Below are 19739 nucleotides of genomic sequence, written 5' to 3'. Positions count from 1 at the left end.
GTGCGATATGGTCATACAAGGAAGAGGGCGAACTTCCCATGAAAGGTGTGTCCTATTGGATCTGTAATTTCCAGTAAGCAATTCGTAGTTGTCAAAACAGCAGCTCTTTCTATTTGTGTAAAGTGACAAATGATTGTTACCACTGTAGATCGTATGAAGACTATATACTTATACTGTATTATAGATTCATTGTTTTTTGTTTGTTCTTTTAAAGGAATGAGTACTTCCTCAAAATTATAATTTATCATTGTGTGGGTGAGTGACTTTCGATTTCCTATATCTCTATGTAATCAAGGGAATGTAGTGGGAAAGTTAGGTCTATTAACAAAAGCAACAACTGCAGACCCACAAAAACCGTATTACTGTATTAATAGTCACTTCTTCACATTTAGCCTTCATGTAGCCTATTTTAATGTGCAGGAATTTAAACACTAACATGAAACATTTTCTCTTTCTGATTTCAGATTGAATTATACTGTGTGGTTTACTCTAAAGTATTCAGCAACAATGTTTCTATTGATTATTATAGTCACAAACTTTGGGACTTTGATAGCTGATGATGGTAAGCAGTCTTTTGTATATAGCCTATAAACATGTAAGTAGATTTAACCACAGTATTTTTGCCTGATCATGATTAACATTTGACAAGCTTTTTGTTTGTTAATTACTTGTAGCAATGAGTGACAGAAATCTTCAATGCTTCAACGATTATGACAAAAGTATGGTTTGTCATTTTACAACTGACAAGTCTAAGTGTGCTGAATACAACATGACATTGAAATTATTGGGCTCACAAAATATGTAAGTATATGATTGTTTAAGTTTTTCTATTGTCGATGTTAATCTCACCAAGAAGTCATATTTCATTTCAAAACTGCATTATAATTCAACTTATTTCCCAGAGGCCAGAATGATTGTACTTTCAAGGAAAAGGAGAGGTCCAATGATGTTTCCAAATGTGGATGCTCTATTGATCCAATGGTCCTTATTATTGGGGAGGAGTTTAATGCAACACTTTGGAATTCTGGGAAGCGCCTAAATTCCAAAGTCCTCTGTATCAAATGCAGCAGTGAGTTGCATCTACATATGCAGATTGCTATTTGGAAATGAATTACTGTTATAAAGAATATTGCATGAAATTAAACCATTCTTTAATTGATTGATATGTCAAACCATCCCTATCATTGTCCTATACAGTAAAACCCAAAACCCCCACCGTTCAAATGGTGAAACCAACAGGAAATGGGAATTTCCTGGTCAAATGGAAGACAAACTACCCTGATGATGCACCATTTTCTAAGGACTTGATTGCCGAATTGAGCTACAGAAAGAAAGGAGAAACAGATGAGGTAAAGGAGGGTGATATACAGCATTCCCCCGTTTGCTGTCACATCACAAAGACAACATTTCTTCTAGCCCTTTCCTTTCTTCTTACAGGTGTCCAAAAATGACTCAACAACTTCCCATGAATTACTTGGCAGAGACTTGGAGCCAAACACCATTTATGCTCTGAAGGTCAGAACCTATACTGACATGAGCGGCCGTTTCAGTGACTGGAGTGAAGAGTTGGACTTCACCAACCGTAAGTGATTAAATGAGATTTATCATCCATGGGTTTTCAAACCTTAATTTCACTTTCACCTTGTAGCTCATTGTATATTCTTCTCTGCTCCACAGCTGCATCATCTCGGAAAGTACTCCAGATTGTCATTGTTTTCAGTTCCATTGCTGTTATCATCATTACAAGTGCTTTGTTTTGGTGCTGTGTTAGGTAAGTTGTCCTGACATGTCTGTAGGTGACAGTATGTCTGTTTCCACAAACATTTGTTATCATACAGCTTCATATTGGCCCTATAGGCTTTCAAATCCTCCTATTTCCCCCCTCTGCAGACTCAAAACCAAGTTGTGGGATAATATTCCTAAATGTTCAAACCCAGACCTTTTGTATATGGTTCCAGGAGTACCTAAGGTGAGGCTCTATCTCCAATTATAAACTGGGTGGTTTGAGCCCTGAATGCTGATTGTCTGAAAGCCGTTGTATATCAGACTGTATACCATGGTTATGACAATTAAAAAAAAAAAATACATTCGTAACTAGTTTAGAATAGCAATAAGGCACCTCAGTGGTTTGTGCTATATGGCCAATATACCACAGCTAAGGGTTTTGTCCAGGCACTCTGCGTTGCGTTGTGCAGAAGAACAGCCCTTAGCCGTGGTATATTGGCCATTTACCAAACCTCCTCATGCATTATTGCTTAAATATTCTATGTTTAAATAAACTGTAAACCTTCATTACTTTCATACTGTAATTCCTTCCATTTGTGTATTTGCATTTAGTGATGTTTGTTCTCCACCACAGGTATTGTCTCCTCCCAAAATACCTTTATCCTCCATCTGTGTTGATTCTTCAAAAATGGACACTGAAGGAAAAACATGGTGAGCGTATAGATGCACTATAAACATAGCAAAATGTCTTCGGGTTCAGTCCTATTCGCATGGGCAGTCAAGTCCTTGCAATGAAAATAAGCTTTAATTCACTGTAAGTTGCCCGCTTGTCTTTTCTCTTCAGGACAAACCCCTCGATAGTAGATGGGAGCAGTGGAAGAGGTAGTGACTCAGAGCTTGACTCATCATCTTCCCTGAGTTATGCCCACACATGTTCCATGAGCCCGGAGCCTAGTAATGTGCAGATCATTAGCCATCTTCAAGAGGCCCTGAGCAAAGTCTTTCCCAGCCTTGTTCCTTTGGACGGGAATCCTCAGTCATTGCTTTTAGCCCCTCCTATGACAGATGATGGTACACAAATGAACTGCCCTGAGTCAAATAGAGACATTGGTGTGTGTTCATCTGACTACAATCCTCTTCATTTCATGAGTGAGTCTGGAGGCTCTTGTGGGTCGTCTTGTTACAACAATATTACCTACTCCCCCTCAGTGCCCCTCAACTCCATTCAAGAGTTAACAACAAGCAAGACATCCTCATTTCCTACGCAGCCTCTGCTCTTTTGTAACTCCTCCTACCATTCTGGTGAGGCTGAAGTGTTGAAAAATGCCCATCCACAGCTGTTTCTTGGTACTGGTCAACAAGATCTTAACTTGTCCACTAACTGTGCACCCCTCTTGCAAACCGACTTTTCATATCACCCGTGTGATGGCGCCCGTGATGATTCAGAGACAACCACATCAGCAGAGGACACAAGTCTGATCTACGGCTCTAATGACAGCAATGTGTCCGAACTTCACAATGTTATCAGTGTCATTCCTGGATATCAGAGCTTCAGTGAGGCGGTCGGTAAGGACAATGAGAGAGGAACTGATGCCTTCATGGATGTGCCACTGCCACTTAAGGGTTTCCAGGATGTGGACAGTAGCGAGCCACTGATTTACGATGTGAATCCATGTTACCACAGCCTGCCTGACCCTGGATGCTGCCTCCCCCCGAGTGATGTCGATTATCAGACTTTACAGAGCCTGGGACAAAATAGCCCACATCAGTGGGTTTCAGACAAACTGCTGAACAAGTGTTTGGAGACTGAGATCCCTCAAAGCTCCATGGGGAACATGCCTCTAAATGTCATACCCAACTCACAGGGAGGACAATGTCCGAAACCTGGATGTCCCTTTCTTACTGCTTTCTGTTCAGACCAAGCCATGCAAATAGACAATGACAGCTCTTATCATTGTGTGTGATTATACGGTAGACACTTTTGCACTTCACTTTACAATTTCTTTTATTTTGGGGACTTGAGCTCATATATTTTTTTTTTCTATATTATACAAACAGTTTGAATACCATTCTGCCATGAAAATGCTGTAGCCTCAAGTCCAGAAATGTTCCACATTTTGGATGTACAGCTTCTGTAAATAAACATTTGTGTGTGGGAAACTGCAACAGTTAATTTTTGAAGAGATAGAACATGTCTTGCCTTTGCCTCATCTGTCTGAAACATGTTGTTCATCATCTGGGATGGAAAAAAATAAGGATGTGTACTTCAGTTGAAATACTGAGCAATAACATCAAGATTACACATCAAGGTCGTCAAACTAGTCTCCACCCTCTAAAAGTGACTTCTCTTCTAATGGCTTCCCAAAATAGTCAGACAGTTTCATTGCATCTGATGTTTGATAGGCTAAATAGTGTTAACAGTACAAGCCTCATGCAAACATTGAGGTTGAATATCTGATGAAAAAAGTGGTTGGCCTACTTTCTTATTCTGCGCTGTTCCTTGAAACAAGTACATTGCAGCTTCCATGGAAATACACGCCCACAAAGTAGAGCCAGCCTCTGATGTCATAGATGTGTTGTGAATCAGGTTAATCAACAAAAAAATCTTTGTTTAGGGTTATTTTCTGAGGATGAAGTTCAAGTTTGTAGTGTTTCTTGTAGAAAACATAAACACTTTTTTCCCTTCAAAGCTCTTTCGCTTAACTGGTGAAGCTTGAATAAAGATTACCTGACTAGTGACACACATAGCGATGGTTTATCATGCAGACAATTGTGAGGCGTTTGCCACAGTTTAACCATCAATAATAGTATACGATTGGAATGACTGAGGCATTCAGCATAATTTCTTTCATGGTATTGTGGCGATTTTGTGACAGGCTGTTTTTGAACAAAGGCCAAGATAGAAGTGTGGAGACACCGGAGGGGATGGTGAAATGCCATTTTCACAGAGCCACAGGTCTGCTATGCCAACTTGTCATGCTTATATTGAGCAAGCATGCAGGAATGCATGGTGGCATTCACAGCTATGTCATACTTCGAATGCTTTGGACTGGCAATGCAAGTGATGGAAATGACTTTTCACGGACTTCATTGCGAAATTGAATTTTGTTGAGGATTAAAAGGCAGCTCAAAGGTTGTCTTGAAAATGTGAATTCATTGAGTTATTCTGTCATCGGCACCACTTTCTGTCATTGCCATTTAATAGCTCAAATACCTATGTACTTCTCTGTGTTGCAGGCACTTTAAGCTTTGGTCCAGTTAGTGTTAGAAATACCAGGTGAGCGCTTGTAGATTCCAATAGGTAATGTACATTTCAGGACGTATACCACACATTCTTCTTTATGTTTGTATGCAAAGGATCAAGTTGCACAATTGACTAGAAAATAGCACAAAGGAAGATCACTTTAGGATTCTGATTATAATGCAATCAATACTCAATTACCTGTGAAGTACTGTGGGACCTCTGGTGCCCTCACTGGTCCAGTGCTTCTCTAAGGTCGTCATCCACCCATGATTTATGGGCCCTGCTCTTGAACCTTGCTTGGAGAACAAATTAACTGCAGTGATGTCACATCTTCCTGCCAGTGATCAACAATAAATGTCCTTTAAAGAGGGAGAAAATATACATCACTTTTATGGAGTACTAACAATGAAATCACTTTTATCCGGTTCTTTTTAGCTTTCTATCTAAATTGTTGCAAGTGTAATAAAATGTTGGACATCGATGCATTTTAAGGGGAGCAATTGTAATGGAAAATATTTTAGGCTGAAAGTCTGCATCACCTTTAATATGTACCCAGTGGTGTAAAGTACTTAAGTAAAAATACTTTAAAGTACTACTTAAGTAGTTTTTTGAGGTATCTGTAGTTTACTATTTATATTTTTGTCAACTTTTACTCCACTACATTCCTAAAGAAAATAATGTATTTTCTACTCCATACATTTTCCCTGACACCCAAAAGTACTCATTACATTTTGAATGCTGAGCAGGACAGGAAATTTGTCTAATTCACGCGCTTAAAAAGAAAATCCCTGGTCATCCCTACTGCATCTGATCTGGCGGACTCACTAAACACAAATGCTTTGTTTGTAAATTATGTCTGAGTGTTGGAGTGTGCCCCTGGCTAACCGTACATTTAAAAAGCAAGAAAATCTTTCTTAATACAAGGAATTTGAAATGGTTATACTTTTATTTTGATAGCTAAATATATTTTAGAAATTACATTTACTTTTGATACTTAAGTATATTTTAAACCAAAATACTTTTCTACTTTTACTCAAGTAGGATTTTACTGGGTGACTTTCACTTGAGTCATTTTATATTAAGGAATCTACTTTTACTCAAGTATGACAATTCGGTACTTTTTCCACCAATATATGTATCACACATTGCATACTAAGTGCCTGTTAATGTTTTGGTTGCTTGTATCTGTTTATAAATAAAGCAAATGTCTATTGTAAACTTTTTTTTTAATTGGTTAAAGTAACCTACTTTATGAGTCCTCTGTGGCAACGAGAACGTACAAACACAATCTGATTTTTATTTTTATTAAACCAACAGGTGCGCTTACTTGTGCTTCTTCGGTTTGTGTCTCCCAAAGTGTTGGTAAACGTCACTGGGCAAGTGCAACACTTTCATTTTTACTGGGAATTGAAGTTCTAGATTGCACATTCAATAAATATCAGAGGTTATTGTGTGGGACAACAACGTGCAATACACATTATGCTCAGGAGATGGTGCTAAATTACAACTGTAGGCATCAATTTAGATCAGAATGAAGGTAACAGTAACGTTGATCATACAATATAAAGCACTCTAATTAAACTCCTATTTCAACTATTCCTTTCTAAAGACTGTCAGGTAGCACCTATACTGTTGCGGTTCTCCTTTTCTAATATGCAGGAAACGGATATGTTATCTCAGTCCAAGCAGAGACGTTTGCATCCTCATGATAATGCACTTCTCTTTTTTTCCCACCATGGCAATAGATTGCGTGTGCTGTTTTCTATTGCAAGTTCTTTCTGGTACTGTACGTCATATAAAGCGATTGAGTCAATCATAATGATAAACATGTTAACAATATTGAAAGGACAAGATACTCCATCAAGGATTTTGGACACACTGACAAACAGAACATACAGCTCTATCCTGGCAACTGTATGGGGCCTGTAGCTGTTAGCTCTATCCGGGCAACTCTATGGGGCCTGTAGCTGTAGGCTCTATCCTGGCAACTGTATGGGGCCTGTAGCTGTAAGCTCTATCCTGGAAACTCTATGGGGCCTGTAGCTGTAAGCTCTATCCTTGTAATTCTATGGGACCTGTAGCTGTAGGCAGAATCCTTGTGGAGATACAGAACACCTTCAACCTGTGTGTTAAAAGTCCTTCTCCATGGTGCTGTGTGTCTTTGAAAGAGAAAGCTTGTGCTTCAGGGTGTGTGTTGCACAGCGTGATTTCATCCACAGAATCATCTCGTTGGTTTGACATGCTGGATGAAAGTCTCACACATGGGAATTGATGGTGAAGTCATTAGTACGTGAAATGCTGAACAATTTGTTTTCACTTCCCTCTATCACTCTTTCATTACAATTGCTTGCTAAACATGGGCTGAAGATTAACACAACGATACCTATTTGGATGCAATAGCTATGCATATTTTTGCATAAATTTTCTTCAGACATGATTCTTTCATGCTCTGATTATTATAATATGTATAAAATAATTCATGGTAGAGAACAACACAAGGTATTATACCAAATGGGGGATCATCCCAGCAGGTGCTCCAACATTAAATTTACACTATACATACAAAGTAAGTGGACACCCCTTCAAATTAGTAAATTTGGCTAGTTCAGCCACACCCGTTGCTGACAGGTGTATAAAGTTGAGCACACAGCCATGCAATCTCCATAGACAAACATTGGCAGTAGAATGGTCTTATTGAAGAGCTCACTGACTTTCAATGTGGCACTGTCATAGGATGCCACCTTTCCAACAAGTTAGTTCGTCAAATTTCTGCCCTGCTAGAGCTGCCCCGGTCAACTGTAAGTGCTGTTATTGTGAAGTGGAAATGTATAGGAGAAACAACTGCTAAGCCGTGAAGTGGTAGGACACACAAGCTCACAGAACGTGACCGCCGAGTGCTGAAGCACGTAGTCATTAAAAATCATCTGTCCTTGCTTGCAACACTCAATACCGAGTTCCAAACTCTGGTAGCAACATCAGCACAAGAACTGAGATTCGGGAGCTTCATGAAATGGGTTTCCATGGCCGAGCAGCTGCACACAAGCCTAAGATCACCATATGCAATGCCAAGTGCCGGCTGGAGTGGTGTAAAGCTCGCTGCCATTGGACTCTGGAGCAGTGGAAATAAGTTCTCTGGAGTGATTAATCACGCGTCACCATATGACAGTCTGATGGACGAATCTGGGTTTGGCGGATGCCGGGAGAACACTACCTGCCCGAATGCATAGTGTAAAGTTTGGTGGAGGAGGAATAATGGTCTGGGGCTGTTTTTCATGTTTCTGGCTAGACCCTTTACTTGAAGAGAAATCTTAACGCTACATAATACAATGACATTCTAGACAATTATGTGCTTCCAATTTTGTGGCAGCAGTTTGGGGAAGGCACTTTCCCATTTCAGGATGACAATGCCCCGGTGCACAAAGCGAGGTCCATACAGAAATGGTTTGTTGAGATCGGTGTGGAAGAACTTGACTGGCTTGCACAGAGCCCTGACCTCAACCGCAATGAACACCTTTGGGATTAATTGGAATGCTGACTGTGAGCCAGGCCTAACTGCTCCCAAACTCACTCTTGTGGCTGAATGGAAGCAAGTCCCAGCAGCAATGTACCAACATCTAGTGGAAAGCCTTCCCAGAAGAGTGGAGGCTGTTATAGCAGCAAAGGAAGGACCAACTCCATATTAATGCCCATGATTTTAGAATGAAATGTTCGACGAGTAGGTGTCCACATACTTTTGGTCACGTAGTGTATATTTCACCTCTTTGTGGATATGCCTAATCCAATCCATAATTCTCCACATGCCTCTGGAGTCTGCTATTCTCTTATACATGCCATTAATTCCTAACACATTTGTAAATTGAGATGTACCCATTTTTTTGTTTTCGGAATAATGATTTGTAAATTGTAAGTAGATCAAATGCCATAGTAATTACACAGTATTATAAACAGTTATCAATATGGGATTGGCAGATCAAATCAAGAAGGAGCACATGACCTGGATGCATGTTAAAGAGTATTGAGTCTGTCTTGTCAGTTGCTGAGCTTTGGACAAAGGTTACCATGGTTATGATGTCTGAAATGGAGCTTGTTAATGATTTACATAAAAGGCAAATGCCGGGGTTATGTTCATTATCTCTGATCGCAAGCAAAGCAAACATTTTACAAATGGGAGAGCTAAATGAGAATTCTTAGGGCAGATGAACCGAATTGTTTGATAATGTTAGTTTGTGCCAAATAAAATAGACACATTTTCCCTGAATAGTTCCCCGATAATGCATTTTGATCAATTCAAATGTCATCAAATAGCAACCATCTTTATTCATTACATCTGCACTTCCTAATCAGCCTCTCTCACTTACTCTTTGTATCCCTTTCATCAGTGCTTTGGACAGCTCAAGGACACTTCCTTGTGGAGAACTCCGATGCTTCCACCATCAATAGGAACACAGGGATGTTTTGGGCTCTTTTACAGTGCAGGTATATTAATAGTATATATTAATGGTAGGCTACATAATAATGGCAGTCATTTCCATTATTTGGTGACCTAGAGCAGAAGGTGTAATTGTAACACAATGTTTTCTTTTTCAGCATGTTATTTGGCAATCTTTACATTTATTTTGATTGGAATGGAAGGATAGAAATATCAGGTATGTGCATGTGAAGATCATCCAATGGGAAAATATGGCACTGTGTTGGTGTCTCTGTTTTAAATGGTGGTTATTCATTCTGCTATGAATTTGAATATCACAGTATTGAAAATAAATATTGTTTGTCTTGCTAATTTGATCATTTTCCATCTTAATGTTTGGCAGGTATAAGCAAAGAGCCAACTCTGCAGTACAAGATGCAAAGTCAAAATTCAGTAAGTTAATGTAGCTTCACAGGCACATTTGTTATTATACAATCAATCATTGATCTATTCCTTTGGGTTAAAGGACACCTCCGTTACCTTGTTTATGTTGTTACACTGTTTTACTATCCTGTTAGTCATCCAAAGCAATTCCTTGTGTGTTTCCTTCTCTTCAGAGACAATCCTGCAACTGCTCAAAACCAAAACCATATTGCTCCTGAGCTGTTGCATGGCATACAGTGGTAAGTAGATTGTACTGCACAACCAAAAGTCCAGACATTTCCCTCAGAGGAATAGTGTTTTTAGCAGTGTGTTGTCTTCGTAGGTCTGGAGCTATCTTTCTACAGTGGTGTGTATGGGACATGTATCGGGGCAACAACAGAGTTTGGAGCGGCAGCTAAAGGCTTGATTGGGATCTCTGGAATTGTGGTGGGGATTGGAGAGATAGTTGGTAGGTTTGTGTTGCCCAGTGTAACTTTTACCCATCACTCTTATGTTGGTGTTACAATCTAACAAGGAACTAGTTTGACAGTAATCTGATGTGATTTGTCAGGTGGAGGCGTCTTTGGACTAGTATGTAAGAAGAACCGCTTCAGACGGACATCTGTGGTCTTCCTAGCGATGGTCGTCCATTTTGTTGCCTTTTACTTGATCTACCTCAACATCCCAGATGATGCCCCTGTGGTTTTAAAAACTAGCACACTGAACAAGCCATATCTGACACCAAGGTATTGTTTTAATATAAAACAAAACAATTAAAGCAGGGCTGTATATTGTTTTTATATTAATCAGAAATCATGTCAGTTGAAAACGACCTGTTGTAACCCCCTCACAGTTGAGCGTCTCCTATCTGTTTCCTAGTATCTCCATCGCATTGCTGTGTAGTTTCCTGCTTGGACTCGGTGACAGCTGTTTCAACACTCAACTGTACAGCATCTTGGGGCGTGTTTATGCTGAGCAAAGCGCGCCTGCTTTTGCCATCTTCAAATTCATCCAGGTAACCCCTGAGAGAGCTTGATACAGCTGATTGTTTACTCAACCATATGTACCAGCAATTGATACTGTGGTGCGCTGGGTGTAGTTCATTGCAGTATAGTTGATTAATAACTTATGGCTGTTTAGGTATGCGTAGGCCGATGTACACTACCGGTCAAAAGTTTTAGAACACCTACTCATTCAAGGTGTTATGATAGTGAATGAGGACCCAAAAGCGACGTAATAGAAACAGAGTCTTTATTCCAGTAGAAAACAAATAATGATTCTCCTGGATATAAGCAATGGTAAATCCAAAACAGGAAACTGAAATCCTCTCGTCAATAGAGAGGAACGACTGGAGCCGCGACCACAGACTGCAGGTCGCTTTAGGAAGACACAGGCCGTAGCTGACATAGACACCTGCTCACACGCAGCATCTGAAGAGGGCAAAAAACACGACAGGGCGGAACAAGGACACAGGACAGCAAACATCAAAGAATCCGACAAGGACAGAAGCGGAAAACAGAGGGAGAAATAGGGACTCTAATCAGAGGGCAAAATAGGGGACAGGTGTGAAAGAGTAAATTAGGTAGTTTAGGAGAATGAGAAACAGCTGGGAGCAGGAACGGAACGATAGAAAGAGAGAGCGAGAGAGGGAGAGAGGAAGGGGGAGAGATAGGGATAGAAAGAGGGAAAGAACCTAATAAGACCAGCAGAGGGAAGCACAGGGACAAGACATGAAGATCAAAGACAAAACATGACAGTACCCCCCCACTCACCGAGCGCCTCCTGGCGCACTCGAGGAGGAACCCTGGCGGCAACGAAGGAAATCATCAATCAACGAACGGTCCAGCACGTCCCGAGATGGAACCCAACTCCTCTCCTCAGGACCGTAACCCTCCCAATCTACTAAGTACTGGTGACCACGTCCCCGAGAACGCATGTCCATGATCTTCCGTACCTTGTAAATAGGTGCGCCCTCGACAAGGACGGGGGGGGGGGAGGGAAGACGAACGGGGGCGCGAAGAAAAGGCTTGACACAGGAGACATGGAAGACAGGGTGGACGCGACGAAGATGTCGCGGAAGAAGCAGTCGCACAGCGACAGGATTGACGACCTGAGAGACACGGAACGGACCAATGAACCGCGGAGTCAACTTGCGAGAAGCTGTCGTAAGGGGAAGGTTACGAGTGGAAAGCCACACTCTCTGACCGCGACAATACCTAGGACTCTTAATCCTACGTTTATTGGCGGCTCTCACAGTCTGCGCCCTGTAACGGCAAAGTGCAGACCTGACCCTCCTCCAGGTGCGCTCACAACGTTGGACAAAAGCCTGAGCGGAGGGAACGCTGGAGTCGGCGAGCTGGGACGAGAACAGAGGAGGCTGGTACCCAAGACTACTCTGAAACGGAGATAGCCCGGTAGCAGCCGAAGGAAGCGAGTTGTGAGCGTACTCTGCCCAGGGGAGCTGTTCTGCCCAAGACGCAGGGTTTCGAAACGAAAGGCTGCGTAATATGCGACCAATCGACTGATTGGCCCTTTCTGCTTGACCGTTAGACTGGGGATGAAACCCGGAAGAGAGACTGACAGAAGCACCAATCAAACGACAGAACTCCCTCCAAAACTGTGACGTGAATTGCGGGCCTCTGTCTGAAACGGCGTCTAACGGGAGACCATGAATTCTGAACACATTCTCAATGATGATCTGTGCCGTCTCCTTAGCGGAAGGAAGCTTAGCGAGGGGAATGAAATGTGCCGCCTTAGAGAACCTATCGATAACCGTAAGAATCACAGTCTTCCCCGCAGACGAAGGCAGACCGGTAATAAAGTCTAAGGCGATGTGAGACCATGGTCGAGAAGGAATGGGAAGCGGTCTGAGACGACCGGCAGGAGGAGAGTTACCTGACTTAGTCTGCGCGCAGTCCGAACAAGCAGCCACGAAACGGCGCGTGTCCCGCTCCTGAGTAGGCCACCAAAACCGCTGGCGAATAGAAGCAAGCGTACCCCGAACGCCGGGGTGGCCAGCTAACTTGGCAGAGTGAGCCCACTGAAGAACAGCCAGACGAGTAGAGACAGGAACGAACAGAAGGTTACTAGGACAAGCGCGCGGCGACGCAGTGTGAGTGAGTGCTTGCTTTACCTGTCTCTCAATTCCCCAGACAGTCAACCCGACAACACGCCCTTCAGGGAGAATCCCCTCGGGGTCGGTAGAAACCACAGAAGAACTAAAGAGACGGGATAAGGCATCAGGCTTCGTGTTCTTATTTCCCGGGCGATAGGAAATCACGAACTCGAAACGAGCGAAAAACAACGCCCAACGAGCTTGACGTGCATTAAGTCGTTTGGCAGAACGGATGTACTCAAGGTTCTTATGGTCAGTCCAAACGACAAAAGGGACGGTCGCCCCCTCCAACCACTGTCGCCATTCGCCTATGGCTAAGCGGATGGCGAGCAGTTCGCGGTTACCCACATCATAGTTGCGTTCCGATGGCGACAGGCGATGAGAAAAGTAAGCGCAAGGATGGACCTTATCGTCAGACTGGAAGCGCTGGGACAGAATGGCTCCCACGCCCACCTCTGAAGCGTCAACCTCGACAATGAATTGTTTAGTGACGTCAGGAGTAACAAGGATAGGGGCGGATGTAAAACGCTTCTTGAGGAGATCAAAAGCTCCCTGGGCGGAACCGGACCACTTAAAGCAAGTCTTGACAGAAGTCAGAGCTGTGAGAGGGGCAGCCACTTGACCGAAATTACGAATGAAACGCCGATAGAAATTAGCGAAACCGAGAAAGCGCTGCAACTCGACACGTGACTTAGGAACGGGCCAATCGCTGACAGCCTGGACCTTAGCGGGATCCATCTGAATGCCTTCAGCGGAAATAACAGAACCGAGAAATGTGACAGAGGAGACATGAAAGGCGCACTTCTCAGCCTTCACGTAGAGACAATTCTCTAAAAGGCGCTGGAGTACACGTCGAACGTGCTGAACATGAATCTCGAGTGACGGTGAAAAAAATCAGGATATCGTCAAGGTAAACGAAAACAAAAATGTTCAGCATGTCTCTCAGTACATCATTAACTAATGCCTGAAAGACAGCTGGAGCATTAGCGAGACCGAACGGCAGAACCCGGTATTCAAAATGCCCTAACGGAGTGTTAAACGCCGTTTTCCACTCGTCCCCCTCTCTGATGCGTACGAGATGGTAAGCGTTACGAAGGTCCAACTTAGTAAAGCACCTGGCTCCCTGCAGAATCTCGAAGGCTGACGACATAAGGGGAAGCGGATAACGATTCTTAACCGTTATGTCATTCAGCCCTCGATAATCCACGCAGGGGCGCAGAGTACCGTCCTTCTTCTTGACAAAGAAAAACCCCGCTCCGGCGGGAGAGGAAGGCACCACGGTACCGGCGTCGAGAGAAACAGACAGATAATCCTCGAGAGCCTTACGTTCGGGAGCCGACAGAGAGTATAGTCTACCCCGAGGGGGAGTCGTCCCCGGAAGGAGATCAATACAACAATCATACGACCGGTGAGGAGGAAGAGAGTTGGCTCTGGACCGACTGAAGACCGTGCGTAGATCATGATATTCCTCCGGCACTCCTGTCAAATCACCAGGTTCCTCCTGAGTAGAGGGGACAGAAGAAACAGGAGGGATAGCAGACATTAAACACTTCACATGACAAGAAACGTTCCAGGATAGGATAGAATTACTAGACCAATTAATAGAAGGATTATGACATACTAGCCAGGGATGACCCAAAACAACAGGTGTAAAAGGTGAACGAAAAATCAAAAAGGAAATGGTCTCACTGTGGTTACCAGATACTGTGAGGGTTAAAGGTAGTGTCTCACATCTGATACTGGGGAGAAGACTACCATCTAAGGCGAACATGGGCGTGGGCTTCCCTAACTGTCTGAGAGGAATGTCATGTTTCCGAGCCCATGCTTCGTCCATAAAACAACCCTCAGCCCCAGAGTCTATCAAAGCACTGCAGGAAGCAGCCGAACCGGTCCATCGTAGATGGACCGACAAGGTAGTACAGGATCTTGATGGAGAGACTTGAGTAGTAGCGCTCACCAGTAGCCCTCCGCTTACTGATGAGCTCTGGCTTTTACTGGACATGACATGACAAAATGTCCAGCAGAACCGCAATAGAGGCAAAGGCGGTTGGTGATTCTCCGTTCCCTCTCCTTAGTCGAGATGCGAATACCTCCCAGCTGCATGGGCTCAGTCTCTGAGCCGGTGGGAGGAGATGGTTGAGATGCGGAGAGGGGAAGCACCGTTAACGCGAGCTCTCTTCCACGAGCTCGGTGACGAAGATCTATCCGTCGTTCTATGCGGATGGCGAGTGCAATCAAAGAGTCCACGCTGGAAGGAACCTCCCGGGAGAGAATCTCATCCTTAACCTCAGCGTGAAGTCCCTCCAGAAAACGAGCGAGCAACGCCGGCTCGTTCCAGTCACTGGAGGCAGCAAGAGTGCGAAACTCAATAGAGTAATCCGTTATGGATCGATCACCTTGACATAGGGAAGCCAGGGCCCTGGAAGCCTCCTTCCCAAAAACTGAACGATCAAAAACCCGTATCATCTCCTCTTTAAAGTTCTGATAATCGTTAGAACACTCAGCCCTTGCCTCCCAGATAGCTGTGCCCCACTCCCGAGCCCGACCAGTAAGGAGTGATATGACGTAAGCGATCCGAGCTCTCTCTCTTGAGTACGTGTTGGGCTGGAGAGAGAACACAATATCACACTGGGTGAGAAAGGAGCGACACTCAGTGGGCTGCCCAGAGTAACATGGTGGGTTATTAACCCTAGGTTCCGGAGACTCGGAAGACCAGGAAGTAGCTGGTGGCACGAGACGAAGACTCTGAAACTGTCCTGAGAGATCGGAGACCTGAGCGGACAGGGTCTCAACGGCATGACGAGCAGCAGACAATTCCTGCTCGTGTCTGCCGAGCATTGCTCCCTGGATCTCGACGGCAGTGTTGCGAGAATCCGTAGTCGCTGGGTCCATTCTTGGTCGGATTCTTCTGTTATGATAGTGAATGAGGACCCAAAAGCGACGTAATAGAAACAGAGTCTTTATTCCAGTAGAAAACAAATAATGATTCTCCTGGATATAAGCAATGGTAAATCCAAAACAGGAAACTGAAATCCTCTCGTCAATAGAGAGGAACGACTGGAGCCGCGACCACAGACTGCAGGTCGCTTTAGGAAGACACAGGCCGTAGCTGACATAGACACCTGCTCACACGCAGCATCTGAAGAGGGCAAAAAACACGACAGGGCGGAACAAGGACACAGGACAGCAAACATCAAACAAGAATCCGACAAGGACAGAAGCGGAAAACAGAGGGAGAAATAGGGACTCTAATCAGAGGGCAAAATAGGGGACAGGTGTGAAAGAGTAAATTAGGTAGTTTAGGAGAATGAGAAACAGCTGGGAGCAGGAACGGAACGATAGAAAGAGAGAGCGAGAGAGGGAGAGAGGAAGGGGGAGAGATAGGGATAGAAAGAGGGAAAGAACCTAATAAGACCAGCAGAGGGAAGCACAGGGACAAGACATGAAGATCAAAGACAAAACATGACACAAGGTTTTTCATTTTTTTAAACTATTTTCTACATTGTAGAATAATAGAGAAGGCATCTCAACTATGAAATAATACATATGGAATCATGTAAACTCAGCAAAAAAAGAAACGTCCCTTTTTCAGGACCCTATCTTTCAAAGATAATTTGTAAAAACGCAAATAACTTCACAGAACTTCATTGTAAAGTGTTTAAACACTGTTTCCCATGCTTGTTCAATGAACTATAGACAATTAATGAACATGCACCTGTGGAGTGTTTGTTAAGACACTAACAGCTTGCAGACGGTAGGCAATTAAGGTCACAGTTATGAAAACTTAGGACACTAAAGAGGCCTTTCTACAGACTCTGAAAAACACCAAAAGAAAGATGCCCATGGTCCCTGCTCATCTGCGTGAACGTGCTTTAGGGATGCTGCAAGGAGGCATGAAGACTGCAGATGTGGCCAGGGAAATCAATTGCAATAACAGTACTGTGAGATGCCTAAGACAGCGCTACAGGGAGACAGGACGGACAGCTGATCATCCTCGCAGTGGCAGACCACCTGCGGGACAGGCACAGGATGACAACAACAACTGCCCGAGTTACACCAGGAACGCATAATCCCTCCATCAGTGCTCAGACTGTCCGCAATAGGCCGAGAGAGGCCGGACTGAGGGCTTGTAGGCCTGTTGTAAGGCAGGTCCTCACCAGACATCACCGGCAACAACGTCGCCTATGGGCACAAACCCACCATTGCTGGACCAGACAAGACTGACAAAAAGTGCTCTTCACTGACGAGTCGCGGTTTTGTCTCACCAGGGTGATGGTTGGATTCGCGTTTATCGTCGAAGGAATGAGCGTTACACCGAGGCCTGTACTCTGGAGCGAGTTCGAATTGTATATTCATCGGACTGAACTTGTCGTCATTGCAGGCAATCTCAACGCTGTGCGTTACAGGGAAGACATCCTCCTCCCTCATGTGGTACCCTTCCTGCAGGCTCATCTTGACATGACCCACCAGCATGACAATGCCACCAGCCATACTGCTCGTTCTGTGCGTGATTTCCTGCAAGACAGGAATGTCAGTTTCTGCCATGGCCAGTGAAGAGCCCGGATCTCAATCCCATTGAGCACGTCTGGGACCTGTTGGATCGAAGGTTGAGGGCTAGGGCCATTCCCCCTAGAAATGTCCGGGAACTTGCAGGTGCCTTGGTGGAAGAGTGGGGTAACATCTCACAGCAAGAACTGGCAAATCTGGTGCAGTCCATGAGGAGGAGATGCACTGCAGTACTTAATGCAGCTGGTGGCCACACCAGATACTGAATGTTACTTTTGATTTTGACCCCACCTTTGTTCAGGGACACATGATTCCATTTAGTCACATGTCTGTGGAACTTGTTCAGTTTATGTCTCAGTTGTTGAAATTTGTTATGTTCATACACATGTTTACACATGTTAAGTTTGCTGAAAATTAACACAGCTGACAGTGAGAGGACGTTTCTTTTTTGCTGAGTTTAGTAACCAAAAAAGTGTTAAACAAATCAACATAAATATTTTATATTTGAGATTCTTCAAATAGCCATCCTTTGCATTGATGACAGCTTTGCACACACTTGGCATTCTCTCAACTAGCTTCATGAGGTAGTCACCTGGAATGCATTTCAATTAACAGGTTTGCCTTGTTAAAAGTTAATTTGTGGAATTTCTTTCCTTCTTAATGTGTTTGAGCCAATCAGTTGTGTTGTGATAAGGATGATGAAACTGGCTCTCATGAGGACCGCCACAGGAACTTAAGATCCAGAGTTACCTCTGCTGCAGAGGATAAGTTCATTAGAGTTACCAGCCTCAGAAATTGCAGCCCAAATAAATGCTTCAGAGTTCAAGTAACAGACACCTCAACATCAACAGTTCGGGAGGAGACTGTGAATCAGGTCTTCATGGTCGAATTGCTGTGAAGAAAGGACACTAAAGGACACCAATAATAAGAAGAGACTTGCTTGGGCCAAGAAACATGAACAATGGACATTAGACCAGGGAGAATTTGTCCTTTGGTCTGGTCCAAATTGGAGATTTTTGGTTCCAACAGCCGTGTCTTTGTGAGACGCGGTGTGGGTGAATGGATGATCGCCGCGTGTGTATTTCCCATTGTAAAGCATGGAGGTGGAGGTGTTATGGTGTGGGGGTGCTTTGCTGGTTACACTGTCTGTGATTTATTTAGAATTCAAGGCACACTTAACCATCATGGCTACCACAGCATTCTGCAGCGGTACACCATCCCATCTGGTTTGCGCTTAGTCCAACTATCATTGGTTTTTCAACAGGACAATGACCCAACACACCTCCAGGCTGTGTAAGGGCTATTTGACCAAGAAGGAGAGTGATAAAGTGCTACATCAGATGACCTGGCCTGCACAATCCCCCGACCTCAACCCAATTGAGATGGTTTGGGATGAGTCAACCCGCAGAGTGAAGGAAAAGCAGCCAACAAGTGCTCAGCATATGTGAGAACTCCTTCAAGACTGTTGGAAAAGCATTCTAGGTGAGCTGGTTGAGAGAATGCCAAGAGTGTGCCAAGCTGTCACCAGGGAAAAGGGTGGCTATTTGAAGAATCTCAAATATAAAATATATTTTGATTTGTTTAACACTTTTTTGGTTACTACAAGATTCCATATGTGTTATTTCATAGTTTTGATGTCTTCACTATTATTCTACAATGTAGAAAATAGTTTAAAAAATGAAGAAAAACCCTTGAATGAGTAGGTGTTCTAAAACCTTTGACTGGTAGTGTATCCCTTGTGTGGTTATACTGTAAGAATAACTAGAGTGAAGGACGATTGAAGGCCTTCTTCTGGCGGTCTTTTTAGCCACACAAACATGCATTATTGTTATTTTATAGCTGTATGTACCAATTCTTTTATTACATTAGTATTCTGTAAGAACTCACAATCTAAGACACAATTCATACATTACTGTGACAGAGTAGTAACACAAAGTCAACTCTTTGTATTACTTTCAACAAGTTTTTGTTTTCTTCTTTCCTTTGCCAGTCCATTTTTGCAGCAGTTGCCTTCTTCTACAGTGGCTACTTGCTGTTGACATGGCAACTGCTCATTATGGTCATCCTGGGTTTCACTGGAACACTCTGCTTCTTCATGGTGGAAAGAATACAGAACTTCTCTGTAGACCTACAACAAGAGTATTAGGACCTGTCATTTCAACACTGGCACAGTCATGTATGTCAGACTTACATTTATAGGTTTTTTAACAGGAAAGATACTTTGCACCTTCAATGTCTTAGCTTTAACTTATCTTGCACAACACACTAATTATATATTTTTTTTTTCACTAATAATTTTTTTTTTTAACCTTTTCCAA

The 19739-nt window shown here is 43.4% G+C and overlaps 2 protein-coding genes and 1 long non-coding RNA gene across 3 annotated transcripts; all 3 read left to right on the top strand.

Moving 5' to 3' along the window:
• The first annotated feature begins 66 nt into the window (after window positions 1-66).
• LOC120036576 lies at window positions 67-3890 on the top strand. The gene is made up of 10 exons (XM_038982977.1): window positions 67-255; window positions 465-562; window positions 675-801; window positions 903-1069; window positions 1198-1349; window positions 1438-1582; window positions 1678-1771; window positions 1891-1969; window positions 2360-2436; window positions 2570-3890. The coding sequence occupies exons 2-10, from the start codon at window positions 508-510 to the stop codon at window positions 3687-3689; spliced, it is 2016 nt and encodes a 671-aa protein (XP_038838905.1). The 5' UTR covers window positions 67-255; window positions 465-507; the 3' UTR covers window positions 3690-3890.
• Window positions 3891-9309: 5419 nt separating this feature from the next.
• Window positions 9310-9817, top strand: LOC120044544. The gene is made up of 3 exons (XR_005476555.1): window positions 9310-9445; window positions 9557-9615; window positions 9781-9817. It is a non-coding gene; the product is annotated as an uncharacterized LOC120044544 (long non-coding RNA).
• Window positions 9818-10367: 550 nt separating this feature from the next.
• Window positions 10368-19643, top strand: LOC120044013 (UNC93-like protein MFSD11; the record flags this gene model as incomplete). Its single annotated transcript, XM_038988607.1, has 3 exons — window positions 10368-10546; window positions 10680-10815; window positions 19412-19643. Coding segments are annotated over 3 exons (471 nt in total), but the record flags the coding sequence as incomplete, so codon positions are not given.
• Between the last annotated feature and the right edge of the window lie 96 nt (window positions 19644-19739).

Source organism: Salvelinus namaycush, chromosome 3 (genome assembly GCF_016432855.1).
Source record: "Salvelinus namaycush isolate Seneca chromosome 3, SaNama_1.0, whole genome shotgun sequence".
Lineage (NCBI taxonomy): Eukaryota > Metazoa > Chordata > Actinopteri > Salmoniformes > Salmonidae > Salvelinus > Salvelinus namaycush.
This window is presented reverse-complemented; position numbering and strand designations above follow the sequence as displayed.

What these genes read in the sequence shown, in the direction of transcription:
- LOC120036576 (XM_038982977.1), top strand. Translation starts at nt 508, where the DNA reads ATGTTTCTATTGATTATTATAGTCACAAACTTTGGGACTTTGATAGCT. An exon ending in AGAAAGGAGAAACAGATGAG is followed by an intron (nt 1,350 to 1,437) that starts GTAAAGGAGGGT and finishes TTCTTCTTACAG; the next exon opens with GTGTCCAAAAATGACTCAAC. An exon ending in AGAGTTGGACTTCACCAACC is followed by an intron (nt 1,583 to 1,677) that starts GTAAGTGATTAA and finishes TCTGCTCCACAG; the next exon opens with CTGCATCATCTCGGAAAGTA.